Here is a 23995-nt window from a genome sequence, read left to right as displayed (position 1 = left end):
GACATCTGCATTATACTTTATCCCAAATTTCAGTTTACCACATTAAATGCCATCTATGATATTTTTTAATCATTATTAACCTCATGTGTAAGGAGGAGAAATCGAAGGTTTCTTCACCTGTCCTTTGTTTCACCACATATAGGACTGTTTTCTGCCTTCTTCCCCTCTGATCACAGAAAGTAGAGGCAGGAAAGGAGTTCAGTGGAAAAGGAGATTGCTGTGTGGGTGCCCTTTCCCACTCCTGCCCCACTGAAGAGGTCAGTGGGTGGTGTTGGTGCCACGTTTCAGACTCCAGGTATTTGCCCTACCACACAGGTAGCTGACTCTTTAAATGTCTGCAGGATACAGGATTCTGGTTGCACATTATCTGGGCTTGTCTTGCAGTGAGAAGAAAAGAGATCTCTGAAACTGAAATTCATGTTTGTATAAGCAAGATTTGACGAAAAAATCTGGCTTGTATGCTCTGGGTTTTATTGCTTGTAAAAGTCCCTCAGGAGCACTGTGCTATTAGAGAATGTTTCCTCTTGAGAATCTAGCCAGTAGCTGCTAAAATATACATCATTTTGCATTATTTGCAAAGGACATTGCTATCAGAATATCAAAGACCCAAGAACGCACAGAGTTACTGAGAAAAGCGAATCATATTCTATAAATCATGTATCTAACGATTTATGTTCTTTCTTGCTCGCAGGAAAGCTATAAGCAGAGAGTGGTTTAATCAGACTTATTTGTTATTCAAAGACATTGAGCCATTTTTATTACTATCACCACAAGTTTGAGAGAATTTGATGCTTGGTATGCATTATTTGGGCTCTGTGGCTTTGTTGAGATCTCAGGATAAACACCCTGGTATCATACCTGTTCCCTCACTGAATTAAAGCACAAGCTCTTCTGGTATGAATAGTCATTTTATTTGGCTCAGGCAGGGAATTACGAGGTGAAATTCTGCAGCTTCATTATAAAGGAGGTCACACTAGATCTTGGTGGTTCCTTCTGGCTTTAAAACCTATGCATTTATATGTGTAAATTTAAAGTTTGGGGTCTGTGAATCCCCAAATAACCCACCCTAAGAGAGCATCAGCTTTTACACTCACAGCTCCTGTGGGCCTCACAGTGCAGCTGGAGTGACTTCAGGCTCTCAGTGCCATAGGATTTAGGATTAAACCACATTTTGTAGCCCATAGTTCATTAATTACACTAACACCTTTTGACCTTCATTCTCCTCTGTAATGTACATCGTATACATTTGCAAAAAAGCAGCAATAACATGGGAAAAATAGTTTCAAAAATAATAATCTGTTTGGGGAAAAATTTATGTCATTTAATATTTCCTTGATGCTAATCATAACCTATATTAAAACCTTTATGTCGACAGAGACACTACAGCCCTAAGAGAATTTAGGCTTTTTGTGCCAGCAAAATTCATACAATGGGCCAAATTAAACCTCTTTTCTTCTCCGTGTCTCACACTAACGCTGGACGCAGGACTAGCTCGCACCTTGCTTATTACAAGGTCAGTGCAAGGTTAATGCTGCTGCTAATGGAAGCCTCTGCAGTCGCTGTTTGGGAGCAGACAAATGTTTGAAGGAAAATTGTCATATGCACACATGTACATGCAGGTTTGCACACACACAAACACACACATTTAGGGGAAAAAGAAACAAGGATATCTCTAGAGCTCCGCTCTTCTTTGAGGATCTAAACACAGCAACCAAACGTTAGGGAGGCTCAGCACTACATTCTGTCTCTGACCCTCAGAAATGTTCAGGGCTGGTATGTGCTCAGCTGATATGTGTCAGCTGCAGGGGTGGGATTTGCAGCACCCCCCCTGGTGCCCCAGGGCCTCAGGGACACTGTCTCTCTGTGTCCCCTTCGGTGACATGGTCTCCAGGTGCACACAGCCAGCCCAGCACTGAGCCTCTCCTCCCTGCTGGCTTCCCAGAGCACACAGAGTGTATATGTGTGCCAGATTTGCAGGTAACAGTTCACACAATCACATGATTGCATATATAAAATCAGAATTTCCAAATGTCTCTGCTTCTTATTCCTGCAGCAGAAGAAACATGAAAGTCTGGACAAAATATCAAAGATCTATGCACTTAGTCTTAAGTCTACCACCCCTCTGGACAGACTTACAAGGGAAATTCAGAGTCTGTCACAGAGTAGAGAAACCACTTTCCCTTTGATACAGTTTTTTCTCTGACTTGTGGAAACACTGTCTGAGCTTCAGACCAGTCTCCTTCCACCATGGCTCATCCTCTAGGTCCACCATAACTCAGATTTAGCAATATACACACCCCCCTTCTGTACAAAGTTTCCTATTCCGTGCTCTGAGCTCATCAAGCTTATCTATCTCATCACCAACACCTGGGTTCCTTCTTCCTCCATGCAGAAAACTAGAGAAATTATCTCTCTCAGTGTCAGCCATTCTGAAATAGCACGGTGTTCTGCAGGGCGTAGCTGCACAGACAGGTTTGGTGCTTGCCATTGCCGGTGGTTTGGTAAGGAATGGCAGTGGTGCTGAGAGCACAGGGAGGAGGCCACCACAGGACCCCACAGCACAGTAGACCCATGGTATGAACATGCATTCCCAGGTCCCATCTCACCACCTCACCTCTGATACCATGTGCGCAAGTTATTTTGAGGATCTTAGTGCAAGCATTCAACACTAAGGTTTATTCCAAAAATTAGTTCTTATCTGGGTGTCTCAGGAGTTTTGCATTGCACTACTCTTCCCCAAACCCTCTTCCTTGATAGACCTCAGCCAGGGGACTGAACACCTCACGCTTTGGCCAGGGCAGACGATGTTGTTGCTCACTAGATGTCAAGCTGATGTAGTTACTTTGGAGAGTTGCCAGCCTTCTGTGCAGCAAATTTCCATCTACACACATAAAGAATCGATAAACTTATTTGTAAATGTACAAGCAGTGTCACTTGTCCTCTTTCAGATGTCCCCTTGCAGGATGCAGGCTGAGGAATGTACTTTGCATTGTGCAGGATTTGCAGGGAACAATCCTCACAAACAGCACAAAGAAGCCAGAATTCAGTGTTTGTTTTATAAGCTCTGACCTTAAAATTGTTTTCTTACTACCACTTCTCAAAAAGGTCACCTGTAAAAGACTGTGTATTTTCTTGCCACCAGGTTAATGGTCATCCACTTCCTCAAATTTCACAAAAAAAGTGACATTAAGCCCAGAAGTAAAATAAGACCTTGAATATCCATATACCTCACCTACAAAACAACACAAATGATAACAAAGACCTCCAAACTTTGCATTAGCATGAGCAGTCTACCCATGTCCTGTGGCTAAGGTTTGTGGATTATTTGGGCCCACAAACTAGAGAATAGGAAGAAATCTTTATTGAGAATATGTTCAGAGTATTGCAAGGTAATGTAGCCTTAAGGCACTGTTTCAGGATTTTCCAGTGGGAGTCTGAAGTAGCATTTTATGAGTTGAGCACATTAAGCTGTATTTAAATGTAGCATATAGAAATGCAAGACTAAAAGTCAGTGTTAGAAATTGGCATTCTTAGATCTATTTTAGTGTTAGCCTGTCGACCAGAGCCATTGTTACGAGAAGGCTGAGCCTGACAAGGTAACTCTTAAGAAAAGCTACTTCAAAGGCTACATATTAATGCAAATGAAAATCAATTAACACAGCTAGATCTTCAATTAGAGATGATTTGTGCACACGGTTTGTAATTCTCTCTCTTAACCCCTTTCTGTGTGACTGAGAGTTCAATTTCAATCTCTCACCACAAGGTATGTTCCAGAAAACATATATAAACCACCCACTGTTAAAATACAGATCAAGAACTAATGCACTAGTTCCAGTTTCCAAACCAATAATAGCTAAATCGTCGTATAAACAGGAACACCACAGGTGTCCTGCTGAGCCCGTGCCACCCTGAATAACAATTTATGTTGTGTGAAGCATAGCTGGAAATATTGGTAATAGAAACTGTGGTACAGGAGGTTAACACACCAAGTGGATAAGACTTTAAGCTCTTAATAAAAAAAAAATGCCTTTACAAAAAGCCTTATCAAAATAAGATTTTAAATTCGTCAGCAGTGCTTTTTAATGGGCAAGGTTTCCAAAGGTCCCGAGGAGACACTTCAGTCCCTGAGCACCCATGGCAGGTGGACACAGTTCCCTGAGATGTTTTGAAGCATCAGGCGAATTTCTCCACATGTCAGTTACAAAGGGGTTCAAGTGTCACTTTTCAGGTCTACCCATGTCCAAGTCAGTGCTAGAAACACCAGCAAAGGGGCTCCAGCTGTCACACCACGTCTCAGCAATGGGCAAGGAGCCTTGGACTGACCTGAGCAAGGCTGCAGCCCTCTGCATCCCCGTAGGTTTGCCTCCAAACCCTTTCCTCAGTATTTTCATCATCCCTTCTTCTGTTGGTGCCAGGGAGGGGCCATAGACAACTTGTGTGGTGAGGTGATGCTCCAGCATGTGGAGGCTGTGATGTGGTTGTGACGTGGGGACACATTTCCCTGCACCCTTGCTGGTGGTCCCGAGCTGGCAGGAGCAAGGGAACTGGGGGGCTCTGCAGTGGGGTCATGCCCTGCCCTCTGCTTGTCCAGGACTGGGGGAGCACAGCATTTAATTTAAGAAAGGCTGCCTGCTCTGGGATGCCTCCCAGCTTGTCACTGGCATTTCTGTGATTGACAAACAGGCAAAAATATATTTGTTCAAGGATTATCTATATTGAAAACTAAACACAGGATTTTGTCTTCGTAAACAGTGCAGTAATATCTGCTGTTTGAACAAAAGGAAGGGTATACTTTCCTTCCATTTAGAGCTCCAAAAGCTCCCATATTTGAGTGAAAAGGGGAGACATTCTGTTTTATTGATCCTGCCTGCTGAAGATTTGGGGATTTTTAAATAAGATCTGTGACTAAGGGAGCAGTGGGTTGATTTTCACTTTATTGTAAGGGTTATTACAGAGCACATAGCATATGAGTTATTAGAGAGAGGCATGTCCTTGAAAACAGCCCTTAAAATCTTGCACAATTAGGAAAATTCAGAATGATCCAGCATATTTCCTCATAGCGAGAAAAGTCACTTTGATATATTGAGAAGCCAAAATGTAACACTGCATTGCTTTGAATAATAATTTTATTTTGAAAAGCCACATTTGAAGAGAGCACTTTGTTACAGATGGGAACACAGCTACTTCCATGGACCTAAATTAGGCTACAGAGAAATAGCTCCTTCAAAATTAACAACCTTATTGATAGCTTCACCGTTGCTCAGATGGATCTTTCCCCTACCATCTACCTACAAATAATTCCATAGATGTTCATATATCAAAGGACCAAGTCAGTACATTAGCCATGTGTGTTGGTCAAGGGATGAGCAACACATGGGATAAAAGACCTTCCCTCAAATATTTGTTGGTAAAATCTATTGTTTCTGCACAATACTGAGCAGGCTGCCCTCCCAGGTAGGCCTTTTCATCCACAGAGCAGCAGCAGCAGAATGAGAAACTGAAAATTTCCCCCACCATTAATGTGCTTTTGCCGTGCTCTGTAGGACAGCAGCAGTGCAAGCGTCTGGTTTTGGCCAGCTCAGTACAGGACCCCTCCTTTCCTAGGACTTGTGCTGAGTTAGGGGGACTCACACACGTGCTCGAGGCTGCTTTCCAGAGAGAAACAACAGTCTAAACACTCTGATAAACCTGGGCTAGATTTGAGAGCAAAGCTCCGTCTTTGCTTCTTCATCCCATTTCTCTGACTGGATGCTGCTAAATCAATGCTGAACCAGGAAGTAGCCACTGTACAGGTGGCAGTGTGTTGCGGTGGTTTAGTTTCCTGCGTTGGTTTAGCAAGCTGCAAACCTCCCCAGAGAGCGCAGCGGAGCTGCTTCGGGGAGAGCGGCTGTTCCGCTTCCCGCAGCTCTTGCGGACGGCCCCGCGCTCCTGCTCCGGCCGGCTGGGCTCCGCAACACGGGGACGATAAAGGAGGCAGAAGGGTCCCTGCATGGGGACCTCAGAGGAGCTTTTATTCACCTGACAATAAGCCAGTACCCAGAGGCAGAGAGACCACGTGAGCAGGGGCCTGGTGTTTTATATGGGGACGAGGGGGGCGGAGAGAGCACATGGACTGTTGGTCTCAGAGCGCAGGGGCGGTACATGGGCGGAGTTGGGGTACTGGAACCAATAGGGAGAACCTGAGGGTGTGTCCAGGACTAGGGCAGGGGAGTGAGGACAATGTGGGAAAAGCAAACAATTTACTAAGAAAAGGTGTGGGGAAATACAGCACTACAGCAGTGCCATCACCCTCATCCCTTTTCACACCACATGGGGGACAGCAGCTCAGAAAGACCCAGCAAATGGTCCCCACCAAATATTGCCTTCTTGGCGTGAGCACCTTTCCTGATTTCTCAGTCCTTCCTACCTTAGGATGCTGTCTGCTTCTGGGAGAGTCTCTCTTTGTACCACATTCTACAGATCAGGCAGGCCTTGCTCTTGTGCCTGTATTCTTTGATAGGTTTCTTCTCCCTTGTTTTTTTTTTTTCCAGTCTGGTTGCTCTGTCCACTTTGTCTTGGAGTCAAACTTATACCCTGGAGTCAAAACCCACCATGGCTAATACAGAAGCTTCATCACCCCCTACACCTGCTTGTGCCTTCTTTTGTAATGGGAAAACAAGGTTCCCTCAAGGAACAACTCTTGCATCCAGAAGCCAGAAACTCTTACAGATTTCAGCACTGCCTTTCTTACTGCCTTTCTGCCCTGATTCCCCAGGGTGCAAAAATGGGACTTTACCTTATAGCAGCACTGCAAGGATTAATTCACGTTTATGGAATGCTTTCAATGCACGGGGGGGGAGAACCTGGTCATGCTTATATTGTGATTTCCAATAATGTCATTCCATTGACATTCGAATCCCTTTTAACACTAGGATGAATATGTCCAGAATTAGGCAGAGAAATATCTCTAAAGAAAAGGCAGGTCCCTTGTGATGAATTTAAATTATACAGTCATTATTACCTTGTAATTTATGACCTGAACACAATCTCTCATTTTGGTAAATAAAACTCAGATGATTTCTTGTGATGTGCATATTGCTGAAATCCCAATATTGTTGAACATATGTTGTTTTTATGTTTAGCTGCTTTTCTTCTCTCCTTCAATCAAATATGTAAGGCTTTTTTAAGGAAATTTTAAATGCTGAAAACAGCACTGATATCTTACAAGTTTCCATCTGGACAAAGATATCTGTCTAATTTTTCTGCTTACCTTAGATGCTGGAGGATGGAGGCATAGTACTGTTAGCTGAATGCAGCTCTGTTTCTTAAGCTTGCATTATTAATTTTGCATTATGATAAGTTATTTACTCAAAGAGGCAGCTATTTCTTTCCTTTAAAAGTGATGTTATTTGCAGAAATGACCACACTTTTTTTCCCCCCAAATGAAGTTATGCAAATCTGATCGACTAAAGTAAATGTTTCATAAAACCAATGACTGTTTAAATTGTGGGACTAAATTGTTTGTATATAAATATTACCTTTTATATTTCATTTGAGTTTTATGTAGATGAACACATTACTTTAATGGCCTGCATTTACAGAGGGAGACAGGGAGAGTCTGACTGAAATCCTCAGCAGCCAGATGGCTGCCTTTTCTTGCATGAGATTAAAAGATGTTTCTCATTCACAGCCCTGCTTCGGAGGCAAATTAATACAGCCAGCTAAATTGCTTGTGTTTTTGGAATAAAATTTAAAGAGAACTTTTAAAAGCAATTGGTGTCACAGGTTCCTAGAGCAGATTGCTCTCCAGGTACAGCATGCTGGTTTTAAACATTCAGTAATTAATGGAAAGTATTCCGTGTTAATTGACTGCTTCAGGAAAGGGAAATATAATGACTCCTTATTAATCATGAAAAGAGACATACAGTACGGAGGCACTGCAATAATTGCACTAACGGTTGAGAAATGTTAATTAATGAAAAGAACAATGATGTAAGAAATTAGCACCATAATGCTTGCTGCTGATGGAAATTCTGCTTTGAACACATTATTTAGCATGGCAGCCACTGGATGATGCCTTAAATAGCAGACACCTCGTACCCTTTCCTTCAGTCAGTTACCGAGTTCCAAATGTTGCCGGTGTTTTGGGTTTTAATGAGCCAAAATATGCTCTCCAAAATACATTTTCTGAAGCATTTTCAGTTTGAACTCCTGAACTCAAAACTATTCAGACAGATTGACAGTGTTCAACTTACGTAAAAATATTATCCAAGTGTAAGAGACCCTGTTAGTGTTTGCGTGGTGGGAAACAACTGCTTAGAGGAGCTGAGCTAAATAGGTTTGCCAAGAAGACAACTGCATCATAACTTCTTTCCCCTTTTTAATTTTTCCACTTATTAACCAATTAGCTGTCCCCTGAAGAATTTAGAGGCAATCATGCTGTCATATTTGTGCCTAGCTTGATGTAAAAATTCATAGGCTATTAAAATGCAGAACTGTTCTGACAACTACTCCAACACCAGTAGTATGGAGGTCTAAGTCATCAACAGGTGGAAGGTCCCGAGGTTTCCACCATCACTCTGCTGCACCTTTAAGACAGCAACAGAGTAAGATGTATCCATCACTCTGAGCACTTTAGAGCAGGTCAAGCTAAAGGTTACAAATAAATTTCCTAAAATCGAAGTCCTCTCTTTTTTTTCCTATTCAGGACCAGGATTTAATTCTTATGGATGTCTTCATCTCTTCATGGTTGTTTGTGCAAAGAAGTGTCAGCCTAGGAGACATTCAAAGATTTTGTGGGGATTTTGGCCACTTAAGTCATGTGTTAGCTTGGCTGTATGATATGGGAGTGGTACTTACATATGACAAGCAGCAAATAAATAGAAATAGAATAAATAGAATAACAAAAGCTCTCGTAGCTCTACCATTGCAAGGGGAAAACTATAGATGCAGAGAAAAATAAAATTCTGCTAGAGACATACTAAATTAACATCTATCAAACACAAAATGCTTTTAGAAAGAACAATTCTTGATAAGAAGCCTCTGTTTGTAGCAATACAAGACAGAAGTACCACCCTTAAGTGAATTATACCACAGTAATCTAAAGTCCTCCTAGAGGGAATCAGCCCATAGGTGTATAATAACCCAACAGTGCTTCCTGTATCATAGGACAGGGAAAGGAATAGTTTCATCCCTCATCCCTCTAACCCATGTGCTGGCATTTGCTGATTTTCCCAGGGTAGCTCTATTGTGGCCCTTCCTCTATGCATGTGTCTTATTACTCCTGAATTTTTTTTCAGGTGGAACATCCTTGGGCTCCAAGGTGCTCTCCTCAGCTCCTTCATCGAACCCATGTACTTGCACAGCATCATTGTGGGAAGCCTCTACCACACTGGTCACCTTTCCCGGGTAATGAGCCATAGGATAGAAGACATTGGTCAGCTGCCAGCTTCGTACCGGCGCAATCAGCTGCTTCTCAGTGGTAAGCAAACACCTGCCTGCAAGACAAAATATCCCCCCTCCCATTGCTGATCGTGCTGCTCACCAACAGGAATGCTTTTTGTTTGTGAGTAAACCATTAACTCATGTACTTTTTTTTCCTGAAAAATATGAATTTGGAGAATGAAGAAACTGGTTGGTTTAAATCCAGGCCTTTTTCATATGCAGCGGCATAAAAAAGGATTATTGGTGGGTACAAGCTAACTAGGAAAGCAACCACTGTACATTGAACACACAGAGTGGGGAAAATAGAAGTATGACTACGTAAAACATTTCTAAAAATCAGAAGGAAGTTTCAGGAAATTTTAGGTTTAACTGTCTTCAGGTTAAGGTTTAACTGTCTTGAGGCATGTGCATGCTATGGGACATCAATTCTGCGCCAGATTAGATCCTTATTTTAATCTTTGATAATTGTTCTTTGGGAGGTTTCCTGAGACGTCAATAAGATGTTGGTGTCACAGAGTCAGAGGTCAGGATGCTTTAGTGGAGTACCCCATTGCTTTTCAAAGTCCTCTGGGTTCCTCAATCAGGAGAGTGCTGCTTTATGCCTTACCTATTTCATGGACCTTTTTTTTTTTTTTTTTTAAATATGCCCTTGTGACAAAATTTGTTTGGCTGAGACAGAAGTGATAGTTTAGCCCCTGGGGAAATTCTCAGGTTCTGTGTGGTTTAGTACATCTGGCAAGTGTAATGTGAGTGTATATGTTATGAGGTGAACGGGTCAAAAGGCTTATCCTTTTCTGAACAGCTTATCTCCATTTTTTAACTCTTCAGTGCAGCTGGCCAAAGACTGCAATGCAAGTGAGCAGGAAGCTGTGGTCCACACTTCCCCTTCACTCTATGTCCCACCAGTTCCTCCTGCCCTGGTCCAGAATGGGCATGGCTCAGCCCCCTCTTCCTTCCCACGTGATATTTTGGTAGGGAGGAAAGAACTCACAGCTGGCCAGGAAATATCTTCCCATTACCCAAATCTGGCTGTTATTTTGACAACACAGCCCTGGCTGCCAGAAGCCTCTGCATCTCCCACTGGGAAAGCAGATCTCATCCTATGCCAGCCCTAACACACTGTAAGTACACCCATACATTAAGATCAAAGGTACACACAATTTCACTGTGTCTGCAGGATGTACAGGGAAACCCACTTCAGCTGTTGAAGGACTGAAAACACAAAAAGGAATTTTATAAGAGTTTTCACCACAGAACAGCTATTGCTTTGCTGGGTTGGCCATGCAGAGTAAAAGCAATGGGTCATACTTGGGCAGAGCCTGTGTGTATGTATGTCCAAGAGTTGTTGTTAGAGATTTCAAGGGAATAAGAAAGGCATCAGAGGGGGCCTTGTGTCACTTTAAATATCTGCATGTTTCAGGGCTGTCGTCCTCCTTCCCAGAGGCTTGTTTGGAAAAGCATTTGCTTCACTTTTTGGTTGTGTTTGTAGATTTTCCTCAGCCCAGGAGAAGCAGTGGGAGGAATCTGTCTCTCTCTGTCTGCATTGTTTTTGTCTCTAACCCCATTATTTGTAATCTTCCCTCCCCCCACAAATCCCACCAGGGAGCCAATGCTGCTTAAAACTTACATTGCTGAGGCTTATGCTGCAATTCTTTCTCCTGGGAGACTGTGCCAGCAGCATATACAGTGACTAAGGAGATGAGCACCTAGAAGAAGCTTCTCCAGATGCATTAGAGACCAGACCTACACAATCTCAGCCAGGCAGCTCCACCTCTCACACTTGTCTTGGACATCACACCAGCCGAGGACTGCAGGGTGTCAATTATTTTGCCACTTGATCCTAGCAGTACAAACATTCCAATGGAGAGGAGAGTCATGGTGTGATGAGATATCCTGAGATATCTGGCTCCACTGAAAAATAATCAGTGAGGTTTTCTACTCAGTTTTCTACCAGTCCCAGCCAGATGGAACTCCACCCTTCCACTGAGATTGCTCTTGGGTGTAATTTTTAGAAGAAGGAAAAGCCTTTTTTATATCCTGTTCTCTTAATGTTGAAGTTGTTCTAAAGGGTATCCTGAAGGGGAATGAGGTTTTGCTGGGAGAGAGAGGAGAGTGAGACAGATTTCAGTTCACGTCCCACAATATTCAAATTCATATTATTTGTGCAAAGACTTTTTCTTTCAAATTCTACTGGTTTCTGTTGTACTCTTTGTTGTGTGGGTTTTAAGAAGGATGTTTTACAAAGAGGAGAGAAAGTAACCTAGATTATTTGAGTGTTACTTTCTAAATAAATCAAAACAATTATTTTTTCAAAAGAAAAATATGGAAGAAAGTTTTTTAAATTATAAAAAAATCAACAATCAGAGACTATATCCATGCTCTGTATTTGTCTGTTATGACTTTCATGGTTTTTTCTTTAAAATCTCTTCTTTTGCATTCAGAAAATAATGTGAAAATATCTTCTATTTACCTAAATACATGTACTTGTATGGGATAGCTGGGAAGAGAAAGCATGAAAGCCAAAGGAGCCCAGAGGGGTTTCCAGGCACTGGGACAAGCCTGGGCTACTCTCACAGCCCCCGTCTGACGGGCCCCCACAACCTGCTCTCCCCTCTGTGCAGCCTTTCCTTCTCTTCCTCTAGTCGGGGATTTCACAATAAATTTTCATTTATTTAGTGTCCTGTGGCAACTTTGCATGGCAGGGTGTTTGCTATCATGCTTTTTGGCACTCAAGTCCTCTAAGCTTTTGGGTGCTACCTTGACAGAGAGTGGTGCATAGTGTCAAACAGCTGATTTTGATCTGTTTGCATCTTTTTCTGTGTAGAGACATTCGAGCAGCGCTGCAGAGCTATCTGCTTTTCAAGCTCTCAGTTTAAATCCTGTTGCCTAGGTGAACTGGAGTTTTAGATGCAGACTGATCTGTTACCTCTGGGGGGAAAAAAATTGAAAGAGGTATTAATATGACATGAATGTGTTTACAAATCCTGGGTGAGGTTATGACTTAGCTGTAATTCTCTTCTACACACGGTAGCAAGTTCAGTCCCAGTGACTGAGATGATTTCTGCAGCTTTGTCACCAATACAAAGTAAGTTTGCCATATAATTTTTTCCCTTCAATGGCTACCTTTCTCTCTGTGTGCATGCTGAGCTCCATTTGGCTCTAGCAGCTCCCTCCCAGGGCAGAGGGGACAGCGGAGAGAGGGGGCATGTCCCTCAGTGGCATTGCTTCCCGTGATGCTGAGAGGCTCCAGGCAGGATGCAGCAGCTGCATACAGAAGCCACATCCCGGCCAGACAAACCCTGCACAACCCTCCACTTCTCCCATGGTGTCTCTCAGGAGCTTTCCAAGCTCAACACACTCAGTGATGGATGCTGCATTCCCACCAGCTCCCATCTCCTTCCATTCTGCCTCAGACCAGCAGATGCTCATGGCGTGCATCTGTTTTGAAAATGAGATCCTGGGCAAGAAGGGCACTTTGGAAGGGAAGGGCTTTGATCTCTTTTCTTTAATCTCCTTCTCTCTGAACAGCCCATATCAGTACTTCTCACTCTCTGCAAAAGGTCTTTGAAACCCTCTCAGCAGAAAATGCAAAGGACCTTTCTCTGCTGCCCTCCACCCAGCAGCAATGAAAGCAGTGCAAACCATGAGCTGTCGCTGGAGCTGCTGCAGGCAGGAGCTGCCATTTGGAAACAGAGACCCAGTCCTGGCACTGGCCTGTGCTGGGAAGGCTGTGCCAGGCAGCTCCTGCCTACCAGCTCAGTCCCCACCTGCTGCTCACCACAGTGGCTTTTGTTGTCCAGGTTTGCAGGCTAGTGGCCCACACAGCAAATTAGCAGAGAGGGACACTATAACTGGATCCAGACATATTATCCAAGGTCCATGTTTTCAAAAATATTCAAACTGCTTCAGGTCACTCTGTCTTTTCCAGCCTTGGAAGCTCCCAGTGTTGATTCTGTGCTGCAAAAGCACTAATGAGCAGGGCACAGCAGAGCTCACTTGTTTGCATTTGTACTGTGCTGGAAAATAAGCCAACCACTTTCTTCATTCCTCTTATTTTCTTGCAAAGACTAATCCTTCCTCTGTTTCAGGTACAAGAAATGAAAAAGTGACAGGAGTCATGGAAAGATTGAGCTACACTAAATGGTTAAAAAGAGACAGGAATTTACCTGATTAAAAATAACTCATGTACACAGCTACACCTGACCTTGTAGCCCTGGTCTGCATCTAGAGCCAAGGGAGGTCTCACCCATGAAGGCAGTGGCTCAGTATGTGGCTCAGATGTCCAAAACTGGCCATGTGAATGACACTGAGGTCATGCAGTCATCCCAGGTGACTGTAAACATCATTATTGCAGCTGTCTAAAATTACATATGATGCATTCCACTTAAAGATGTCCGAAATATCACCATTAGGACACTAACTAGCTGTTGAATAAATTGGTGCTCCAGTATAGGGTTGGAATCTCACAGGCAGACACAAGGTGGGGACCGAGAGTGTTCTGTGTAGGACTGTGATGTCTACAAGGTCATTATTAGCTTGGATCTAATAATCTCTCAGTGATGATGAAGTGTATTGTTTCGTATTTTCTTATCCCCTGGTAACGCAGTTCTTGGTGCTCAAAGCACGAGCTCTGGCGTGCCCCAGGTCAGAGACAGTCCAGCTGCGTTACCTCCACGCGTCGCTGAAGCGACTTCGGAGTCAGGAAAAGAGCTGCTGGCTGGGCTAGCTCGCTGGCTTCTCGGCAGAGGGAACACGGCAGGAGCCGATGGGATAGGCTCACATTGGCTCGGAGACAAAGGAAGAGAGAGGCTGGTTGGGTCTGGCTGCTAACAGGTTTATTGTTAGAAGTTTCGCAACCCGAACAAGCTCGGAAGGGATGGAATCCGATGTGATGGGGATGATGGGATTGATGGGATCCAATACTGAGGCTCGTCCTCAGTTTTATACGGAATTTGAAAACCCCGGTGAAAAGGGAAAACAACCAATGAGGTACAAGCCAGGGGAGGATACAATTTAACAAGAACCACTGGGGTAAACTGAGAGGCGGGAGTTATAACAGAGAACCAGCGAACAACAGAGTAACCGGGACTTTTCCTGAACCGGGGGAGGTGGCTTGTACCTGGGCACCGCCCAGGGGGTGCAGCTTGGGCTTCTGAGCCTCCCCTCGACCCACCCTCTGAGTCTGCCTCTTCGGGAAACTCGATCCAGGGGAGGGGCTGGGTTTGATTGGTATCATGCTGCCCCAGCCCCGCAGTGGGGATCGCACCAACACCCTGGGATCTAGACATCTCACGGCAAAGGCCCCAGGAGTTAATAGCAGATAAATATGCTGGACTGTGGGAAGCTCACCAGAAAAAACTTGTGGGCAAAGCACTGTACTGCTTAGTTCCTTTTAAAAACCTGTCTTCCTACTAAAGCCTTTCTGAAAGATTTCACTCAGCCACCATCACACTGCTGTCAGCAGCTCACACTACAATCCAAAGGCTTTCCTTAGGCTCATGGAAGGTTTGCCTGCAAGGTGGAGAAAATCTATAGGAATTGCTAAGTTACGTCTCTCCAAGGTGCTTGGTCTGGTAACGTTTAACCAGTGGTGACAAGAGCACGTGCCGTGCACGATGCCAGCGAGTTCTCCAAGGGTGTCTCCTGAGCCACAACACCCCACCATGTGTGAGCAGCCTCCGAATGAGCACTGGAGCTTACTGGTGTCCCTCTCTCCTCAGGGGTGAGCCATGCTGACGCTCGGCAGCCCGGAAAATCTCCCAGCTTCAGTGTGAACTGGATCGTGGGGAGCACTGAGCTGGAGGTTATCAACGCCACCACGGGGAAGAGGACCTGCGGGAGTCCCTCGCGGCTCTGCAAGCACATGTTCTTCACTCGCTGGGCAAAGCTGCACGGCAAGGTAGGTCTGGTGCACTAAGAGGCTTGGCAATAGCTGTCCTGCAGTCCATGGAGAGTGAGAGAAGATGAACACAAGAAAAAAATTACTTTAAGATCCTCCTTCCTATTGGAAAATGAGTGAAAACAAATAAGACAGAGTGATGGTGGGGAAGTCTGAAGACAATTCCACCAACAAAGTCATTAGGGCAGGCAAAGGAGCCTGCAGGGTGGCCAGGTTTAAAGACAAGCCCAAAGGGGTTGTTCTGCTCTGCAGGATACCACAAGGGAAGGAAGCTGGTGAGACTCATCCCATCCCAGGCAGTGGCATGGTCTGTTCTAGCAGGGACCCTGAGCCTTGTGGCGAGCAAAAGAGACCAACCTAGGCCTTGTGCCCAGGGCTTGGTCACAGTGTGGTGACAGAGGTCCCAGTCTATTTCCTGCACAGCAGGAAGGAAGTGAGGCAAGAAGCACTCCTGCTACCTTCAGAATGGAGGGTTGCTCACAGGAACAAAACTGGGGTGAACTATGGCTGGGAGAGCTGGACTTTATCTGGCTCACATCAGGGGTGAGGTTGCAGTCAGCAGGAGAGAGTAACTTGTGGCTGAGCAGGGCACTTTGCCCTTGACAAAACGAGGGATTTGATAATGTCATCACTCTCCACCTCTGGGGAACAAAGAGAACAAAGAGGCAGCCAGAGAGAAGCCACTGCTGCCAGGCCATCTTGTGGCCCACTGACACCCAGGCTGGCAATGTCACCCTCCCTTGCTGACTGGGCCAGCACAGCTCCAGCCAGTGCAGCCCCACAGAGTGCTGGCACACACAGAGGGGAGCAGCTCATTGCAGGCTGCATGTTCATCTTCTCCTTTAATTTGCCTCTCAGCATCTATCCTGTTTAGAGACAAGGAAAAGAGAGCTGTTTGCTTACCAGGCTGTACCTTGAGGGTGCCTTTCCCTACAGCGTGCTATTCCCTGCTGGAATTCACCCAACTGCTTGTTCTAAGGCATTTTACAGATTTTGGTTTCTTTTGTATAGCATCAAATCCTCACTTCTGGTTTGGCACTGCAGAGGCTTGGGCAGGTCAGAGGAGTTTGTTTAGTCCTTCTGCAGAGCAAAGGGTGCTCCCTCCTGCATGTCCTTCCAGGGGCACTGGCCAGGTGACATTGCTCAAGGTAGCTCCTGGTGGGTGGCTCCAGTGTTCCAACAGAGCTCTTAGATTTCCCACACCAGCACAAACCCTGATGCCTGATTCCTGCCCTGTCCTGGATATGTTTCACAACATTCCCAACAATAACAGACTACAGAGGGAAAATGGGAGAGGGTGGAAGGCAACCCTCCTTCTTCTGTCTCTGGGTATTACGTGGAAGCACTGAGCTGCTCCACTTCCCAGGGTAAACTTTCTTTAAAGGAGCACATTCTTTAAAGATCTCCAGAAAGGATTTTTTTCAGTTTTGTCCATAAAAATTATCTTAACTGAGAAGTAGCATTCTGCCTTTGTAGAGCACACCAAGACTTCCTACTGCCTATGCCCATTCCAAGGCAGAGCTGTTCACCCCTTTCCTCCTCCCAATGGCTCAAAACCATATCACCAGCATTTATTGCTTCCCTGGTTTTTTACCAAAAGCAAAACACACAAAGCACAGTGATTGTTTGCTGCTTATGAAATGTAGACAGGAAGATTATACAGCTACTGAAGCCTCCTGTTTCTTTTGGCTCATAGGTTGGGTTTTTTATTATTTTTTTCCCCTTCTCTGATTTTTGTTCTGCAGCTGAGCACACGAGTACCAAGCCATGGAGAGATGCCATCAGTGTACAGCGAGGCAAAGCTGGTGGCCCAGACGTACCAGTCTGTTAAGCAGCAGCTGTTTAAAGCATTTCAGAAAGCTGGCCTGGGCACCTGGGTGAAGAAACCCCCAGAGCAAGATCAGTTCCTACTAACTGTGTAAATCACTCCACACCTTTTCTATACGACGGGATCAAACCAACTGGAGAGAAGGAGAGGCAGGATGTATGAGCGGAGAGAACTGAAGCAGTTTGAGATGTAATAGCAACATCCATGGGAATATTTGCTCTTAATTCTGTGTTGGAAATACATAAGTAGAAATGTGTCTGATGCACTGAACTCAACTTTAGAAAACTGCTTTTTCATGATCCCTTCCCAAGAATGTACCTGCCCAAATTATAATGCCACCCCCACCAAGATTCTGCTTTTTATTGTTTATTGCTGTTGGTTATTACTGATTTGAGGTGTTAGTGGGCCACCTGTCTGATCCAAAATAGAGCTTTGTTTTCCCTCACACAATCAGTGCAAAAGTCATCACTGAATAATGGAAAATAGTGAGCAGAGATGGAAGTACCCCAGGCACACAGCATGACAGCAGGTCTCAGAGCATCCATAATCATCCACAAAAAAAGGTTCCTAACCTCTATGCAAAAATCATCCTGTAAGCTGCCTAAATCTGTGACAAAAAATTTGGACCTCAAAGAAATGCAGCATTTTTAAACTGATTTTTCCACTGCTGGCTCTGAGCACAAAGCCAGGTATCAGGATGCCCTTGGTTTTTACACTTACTCCCTCTGACACCTTGGACAAACCACTTCACAACAACTCTTCAATTCTAGTCACAATTTGCATGCTACAAATTTTACTTTTCTGGGCCCAGTTCATCTCACATGCCTTTTAGACACCAGTCAGGATGCAGATCCTTGCCAAGGGGGCAATTCACCCCTGTGCTGCCTGTGGAGGTGCACAGCTCTGCAGGGGCTGCCAGTGAGGACCCATGTGACCATGCTCCTGGCTCTGGATCTTCAGGAAGCTACCTGAAATCAGGCAGGCTGCAGCCAGGGCCCAGAGCTTCAGATCTCCAATCTTCTGATGACCCACAGCTCTGAATCAAGTGGGTATGAGCTCAAGATGAGCTCTGAACAATCGCTGGGTTGGGTACCCACAAGACATCCCCAAACAAGAGAGCACATTTGATACTTGGCTCTTCCCTGCCTCAGTTTCTCCACCTGTCAAATGGGGATAATAATAAATGCTTCACATCTAAAGAACTTGGCATGATCAAAATGCTCTGGTCATATGCAACAGTGTAAGCCAGATTTTGTCTCTCTTGCAGTGAGTTTTACCTCTCCACACAGTCCAACTGACGTAAGCACAGCAGATGCAAGCACAGGTTTGGGTAAGGTCTTACTCAATGCATGAGCTTTCACATTCTAGCTCTGTGTAAATGCCAAGTGTTATTATTATTACTCATGTTCATCTGCAGCCTGAAAAGCAGATGGGGTTTCTCACTTAGGAGACAAGTATCACCCAACATTTAAATATTTTCTTCATAACTGGGCTGGGTCTGATACAATCTCATCTTTGAACCATCCCAAACTTCATCAGAATGCAGAAGATACAGTCATGGGAGAACTGAGCTTTGATAGTCCCACTGCAAAGCCAACCTTCAAACGCCCTGTGCATTTCTCTAAGTTTCTGGGTTTTTAGATGACAGGATTTGCGGGTATATAACTACTGTTTTCTTTTTATTCCTGTGATTCTCTTTAAATCTGTATATAACATGCTGCTACTGATTTGTGATAATTGTCTTGGTATTTTCTCAGAACTGTCAAGCTGAGTTACTTTTCAAACAACACAAGGCTCATATTTTTCCATGTAATTTCCTTTACACGGGAAACTGTTCCTATCAATAAAGATAGATGCTCTTTGTATAGGGTTTATCATGTTTGGAGAGCCATATACAGTAAATACATTGTTTATTGATGCCCACAATAGAATAGCTACAGTATTTTGATGAGATTTTATTTTTAGATTATGAACTACAAGATGTATCTATAGTGTCTTGTATAAAAACAATTGTGATAAACTAGAATTTTTAAATTAGATAAAACAAAGCTCTCCCCTTCCAGAAACCTTTTCAACAAAATAATACATTCCATATTAACTACCAAAAATATTTAAAAAAATATCCTTACAGTAGAAATAGCTTAAAAAAAAAAAAAAACCTGAGACTTTTCAATAATGGAAACACTTTGTGGTAACCATTTTGTCAGTACTTTGACCACTTTGACAGCTCTTCTGTCAAATTAACATTTGAATACCTTTGGCACCTTCTGGAGCTTCCAGGTACCTGCACATGGTCCTGTCCTCTCCCACAGCTGTCGCTGCAGGCCTCCAGTGTGATCTGGGCAGCAGATGTGCCCGAGGGGCAGCAGGCAGGGGCCAGCCCATGGCTGGAGGTGTGGGCGAGGCTGCAGGGGACATTGGCAGTGGTGACCCCAGGGGCTCTGGCTGCTCCAACCAAGGGAGAGAAACCACAGGGCAGCCAGAGAGGAGGACAAGGTTTCTCATGCAGAGATCCACAGGGCAGGGGGGAGCATGTCTTCTGCCTTTCCTCTCCGAGTTAGTCCTTATCTAGCACACACGAGACCTCAATGGCTCTTCCTTATATCTCCCTGCCCTCATCCATCCTCCTCCAGCCATGGCATGACGTCAACCCAACTAATGCATAATAGTTCCACCAGGCTGGTGTTGCAGCTACTGTGACAACAAAGCACCACGCCTGGTTATTTTTAAGGACATAGAAAAAAGTGTGGCAGGATTGAATGATCCTTTGTTGCAAGATGTACATAAATGCAACCCTGGATTCAGCTGACAGAATGAGTTTAGTACTGGGGACCAAACTGAGTCCCCACTGCAAGTGGGCCTCAGCTGATCTCAGTAGAGTTGCACCTGTTGGCACTAGGGTTGAATATGACCTTAAATATCTACTTCTTCTCATTATGTGCAACAACAGTGTGATGGGACCCCATCCCAGAAGCACACATGACCTACATACAGCATTTCCTGAAGCAAAGGAAAGATTGCTCAGTAGTAATTCTTTAGTGAAGATTCTGTACATAACACGCATGAGTGAATGGCAATACTGTACTAATGGATGTACATTTGTAATATTTGTAAAAAAAAAGAAATAAAAAAGACGACGAAAATAAATCTGAATTTACATATGTGAATTTGCTGCTAAGTTCTGTAAATTGCACTTCAGTGATACCTGATAAGTGAATGTTTCTGTTAAGTGAATAAAATGCCAAGTAAAATTGTTCTTTCACTGTTTATTGACCATTTTTCACTATGACTTAGCAATCAACTGGAATGTGCTCCAGAATGCTAGTATGTATTTTTACACACACCTACTCTAGATGTACAGATACCTTCTTATTCAGTTCAGATGTGATGCATCGTGGGAATCACACAATCCCTCTCTATACTGAGAGAGGGCTGTGCCTGGTCATGGAGATGAAGCCGTAAAGGGACACAGTGTTTTCCTGGTAGACGAGTGAACTGGATACATCTCTAATTTGATCCTTCCAGGTTACTCTCAAAGATCTTTCTTAATAAAAATTCATAAATTTTTTCAAAGCCCCACTGCATGGGAGTTGCTGCACAAAGCTGTCTAAGAAAACTGAAGTGATGAACAAAAGGTCAGAACATCTCTGCAGATTTCTACTTCATTGATGGAGTGGCCTTGGGTTGTTCTTGCTTTGAACAATCAGTATTCAGCCACAGCAGACTAAACTCACACTGAGCCCAAACACCACCATCCCCACAAATGTTTAACATGCATTGTTGTGTGAGCATCCCCTGGTGCCTTGAGGTGATTTCCTTCGGCCAGTCCTTGTAGAGACCACTGGTGTTACCAAAACATCCAAAGCTTTTCAGCAGACGCTGTGAGAATATGAGTACACTAACAGCAAAAATTGTCAAGACTCCTTGTGAAGATTTGGTTCCAGATGAAATTGAGCCTGACAGCTCACTGGAAGCCCCATCAGCTCACTGGCCCCACAGCTCTTTCCTTGGTCATGTTAAAGAAGTCAGTGCCAGACCCTCACAGACCATCCCATGGCTTTCCTTCCCCAGCAGGGGCTATGCATAGCTCTGTTTTCAAGCTAAGACTGTGCTGCAGTTGCATTTCCTCAGCTTGGATCTATGTTATTAGGTATTGGGGCAGGATAAAGAGAAACAGGGAGAAGAAGGCATTGGCAAGGTGAAGTTGCTTGTGTGGAAAAAAAGTCACTGTGAGCTGACCCAATTCCATCACAGCCATGGTGGACTTTTGCCTTGAGCAAAAAAAGACGCAGATTCTGGATATTTGTCAATCAAAGTGTATTTGCACTCACCAGTTTTACTCTTTAACTGGGTATAGGTAAAGCAAACCCCATAGTCTCTTCCTCAGCACAGCCCCAGACACAGTGGTTACTTCCCTACCAGTAGAAATGGTCAGAGCAGTGTAACACTGCCCTAAGCGGACAGGAACACCAGTGGAAAGGCACTCTGTGCCCTTATCCACCCCTCAAGATGATGAGCTTATTATTTTTGTGTTAAAAAATGTGAACACCCAAATTCTTCCCCTGGGAAAAGTTGTGCACAGCATCAGTGTTCTTGACAGGGGGACCCTGGCGGGGACGTGCTGAAACCAGCCCCAGTGCAGACACAGGGAACGTGGAGGGGAAGAGACTCCTGCAGGGACTTCCCACAGCCTGGCAGTCCCTCAGCCCTCTCCTGAGGGCCATGGCCTCAGTTTGGCCATGGCTGAGAGCACATCAGGAGGCTCCCAGCCTGTTTTCTCCTCCAAAAGAAGCTGCTACTGCCTGACCATGGCACACACTGTGACGCAAACTACAAAGCAGTCATTAGGGCAAACTATGGATAGATTCCGTGTTTAATCTCATTAAGTTTAAAAGGTAAATTCCTGAACTTCATTTAAAACTTTACAGGGTATACCCCTGCATCACCAGGCACAGTTATTTCTTTTTCAACTATATTAGAAAAACGGCAGAATAAAACATGAACAAGCTGATATATTGGCTAATAGAGGGCTTCATAAAAGTGCCTGTTTCTCAAGTAAAATAAATAAGTCCTTGTGCTGAAGTTAAACCTTGATAGCCACGCTCGTGTGTTGAAGAATGAAACAGCAATCTAAGAGCTTTTTAAGCTATTTGATTCATTACCATTGTGCCTATTGTCCAGCCCTGAGACCTGATTAGTTTGGCTAGTTTCAGCTTGATCATGTGGAAAGACCAGTTTAGTTGGAAATCTGCGTAAGTCAGAGAAAATCTGAGCTTTTTTAAAGTGTAGTGACAGTCTTCTTGGATGCAAACAAAAAAAAGAAAAATCCAAAAACTCAAAGACATACAAGCAAACACACACACATAGACACATGGTTTCTTACCACTCCAAGGCCTCCTGAATAAATGACATGGCCTTGGAAAAGGGGGATTAGTAATTACTGCCTTTTCAGCAATGAAATAGTTCTGCTCAAATGCTTTATTCAGCCTGGCTTTCCTGGTAATTAAATCCTCTATTATAGAAGTTTATGTTCTATTTTATCAACTTCCTTTGCAATACAGAATTACTTCCACCAGACGATTAAAGTCTTCTTCTGCCACAGAAAGGAAAAGGTCCTGTTCATTCTCCTCCAGCCCTGAACAGATGCCTTTACAGCCTATAATGCCATTAAATGATTCAAGCCAAGAGGGGACAGCTCCTTCCTTTACACACAATGTTACCAAAAAATACCTCCTGCAAATAAAAATAAACATGTGAAGAATGGTACACATTGTCAGGTTGACCTGTTCTTCCGACAGACTAACTGCTGCCCTCCATCTCTTGCAACCTCAAAGTCATGCTCAGATGTTAGCACAGGCTGTGTTTGACATACCCTGGAGGAAGTGGTTTAGGTGCAGTTCCCTTCCTTCCCAGCAGCACCAGCCCAGCTACACCCAGCCCTACCTTCCATGGCACAGTATTCGCTATTAATTCATTTTATTTCTTTTTATCTTAACAAGTAAATTCAGTTTTTTACTCACTTAAGAGTGTTAACTCTTAAATCTGAGACAACACATTTCTGCTGTGGGTTCTAAAGTGAACTGTTTTTTCTAAAGCAAATGGTTTGTTCATGTCCTGGTCTCAGTGGTAAAGGGAAGTATTTTCAGGAATAACAACAGCATCCCCTTGGCACCACAGGCTCCTGAAATCCTGACCATCACATAGAACAGTGGGACTTCGCTTCCTAAATCCCAGGTTTTCAGCAGCAGATTATCAACTGATAAAACCTCAGGTTGCTGGCAAAAGGGACAGGCAAGAATTGTAAACCCCAGAAAGTTAAGCACTTGTGTGCAGAGGATGTGTCTCATGTTTATATCGTTTCACAATATACAGAAAAAGCTAAATTATTTGTTATTATAATTTAATAACCTTTTGGCATGAGAGAGAACAAAAAAGACTTGATAACACAGCTGGTTTGGGGATGCTCACTTGGGAACAGAGCAGACCTAGGTTCTTGTCTAGCTTTTACCTGCAGAAGTGAGGAAGAGATGAACAAGTGAAGATCCCCAGAGGAGGGAGCACTTTCCCTCCAGGCAACGAGTTCACAGCACAGGAACACCTCCTTTGTTCTAGGATCATTTTCACCTTAACCACTTCATCCACTCAGAGGATAGGTGAATTCACCTTTGAATCCATTTCCTAAGCTCCCTGCACAGAGAAAAGTGGATCCGTAAGATGATTCGTGCCATTTAAAACGGTGTCAAAGAGACGTGGAGAAATCACCTTGTCAAGGGTCTGGCCTCTCTCCACTGATGGGAGGGAATCCAGGCTCCTGCATTCACAGGGCTGTGCATGGGGAGGTGACT

The 23995-nt window shown here is 44.1% G+C and overlaps 1 protein-coding gene across 1 annotated transcript in view; it reads left to right on the top strand.

Annotated features, from left to right (window-relative positions):
* The window catches only part of ADARB2 (adenosine deaminase RNA specific B2 (inactive)), a 308071-nt gene extending 287664 nt beyond the window's left edge, over window positions 1-20407 (top strand). The window contains exons 8-10 of the mRNA XM_032099671.1: window positions 9279-9460; window positions 15144-15322; window positions 17068-20407. Of these exons, the coding sequence (XP_031955562.1) occupies window positions 9279-9460; window positions 15144-15322; window positions 17068-17244 (538 nt within the window). The 3' untranslated portion in view covers window positions 17245-20407. The remainder of the gene's footprint in view (window positions 1-9278; window positions 9461-15143; window positions 15323-17067) is intronic.
* The last annotated feature ends 3588 nt before the right edge of the window (window positions 20408-23995 follow it).

The sequence above is a fragment of the Corvus moneduloides genome, chromosome 1, assembly GCF_009650955.1.
Source record: "Corvus moneduloides isolate bCorMon1 chromosome 1, bCorMon1.pri, whole genome shotgun sequence".
Taxonomy (NCBI): Eukaryota; Metazoa; Chordata; class Aves; order Passeriformes; family Corvidae; genus Corvus; species Corvus moneduloides.
This window is presented reverse-complemented; position numbering and strand designations above follow the sequence as displayed.